The 802-nt window shown below is 62.2% G+C and overlaps 1 protein-coding gene across 1 annotated transcript in view; it reads left to right on the plus strand.

Annotated features, from left to right (window-relative positions):
• The window catches only part of EMH_0027710 (protein kinase (incomplete catalytic triad), putative), a gene marked incomplete at both ends in the record, with an annotated part of 13,546 nt that overhangs the window by 11,646 nt on the left and 1,098 nt on the right, over positions 1–802 (plus strand). Inside the window, one exon of the mRNA XM_013494069.1 lies at positions 1–716. Within this exon, the coding sequence (XP_013349523.1) occupies positions 1–716 (716 nt within the window). The remainder of the gene's footprint in view (positions 717–802) is intronic.

Below are 802 nucleotides of genomic sequence, written 5' to 3' on the forward strand. Positions count from 1 at the left end.
TGGAGGCCCCACCTGGCTGGCGTTCGTCTGCTGAGAGCTCCCCGCAACAATGTAGCAGCAGCAGCAGCAGCAGCAGCAGCAACAGCAACAGCAGCAGCAGCAGCAGCGGACGCATGCCAGCAGCTGTTGGAGACGTCGACGGGGGAACGACTCCCTGGTGGCCTCATGGACGACAGCAGCAGCAGCAGCAACAACAGCAGCACCAACAGCAACAGCAACAGCAGCAGCAGCAGCGGCAGCAGCAGCAGCAGCAGCAGCAACTGCCCTATGAGCAGCTGCCGCGACCCTTCAACCCCATCGTGTCTCCTGTGCTGGGCATCCTCAGGCGGTGGATGCAGCGGGTGTTTCACGCAGACATAGGAAAGCAGCAGCAGCAGCAGCAGCAGCAGCGGCAGCAGCAGCAGCAGCAGCAGCAGCACGGATCGTTCTCTTATCTGCCCCTGCATCAACACCCTCTTTGGCGAAAACCTCGGAGCCGCATGCATATGCAGCAGCTGCAGCAGCAGCAGCAGCAAGAGGACGGGCAGCAGCAGCAGCAGCAGCAGCAGCAAGAAGGAGACAGGGAACCTGCGGAGACAGCAGGTGCTGCTGTTACCTTCATGTGGCTGGGGTCGTTCGTTGCTGCTGTTTCTGCTGCTGTCTGCTCAAGCTCTCGCATCAGGAGACAGCCGCTGCTGCAGGCTCTCATAAGACGCTGGGTGCTGCTGCTGCAGTGGGTGCAGCGGATGCTGCCACAGCAGCAGCAGCAGCAGCAGCAGCAGCAGCAGCAGCAGCGTCGGCCCCAGCTGGAACTCAGCAGCAG

The sequence above is a fragment of the Eimeria mitis genome, genomic scaffold (assembly GCF_000499745.2).
Source record: "Eimeria mitis Houghton genomic scaffold, Emh_scaff1021, whole genome shotgun sequence".
NCBI lineage: Eukaryota > Apicomplexa > Conoidasida > Eucoccidiorida > Eimeriidae > Eimeria > Eimeria mitis.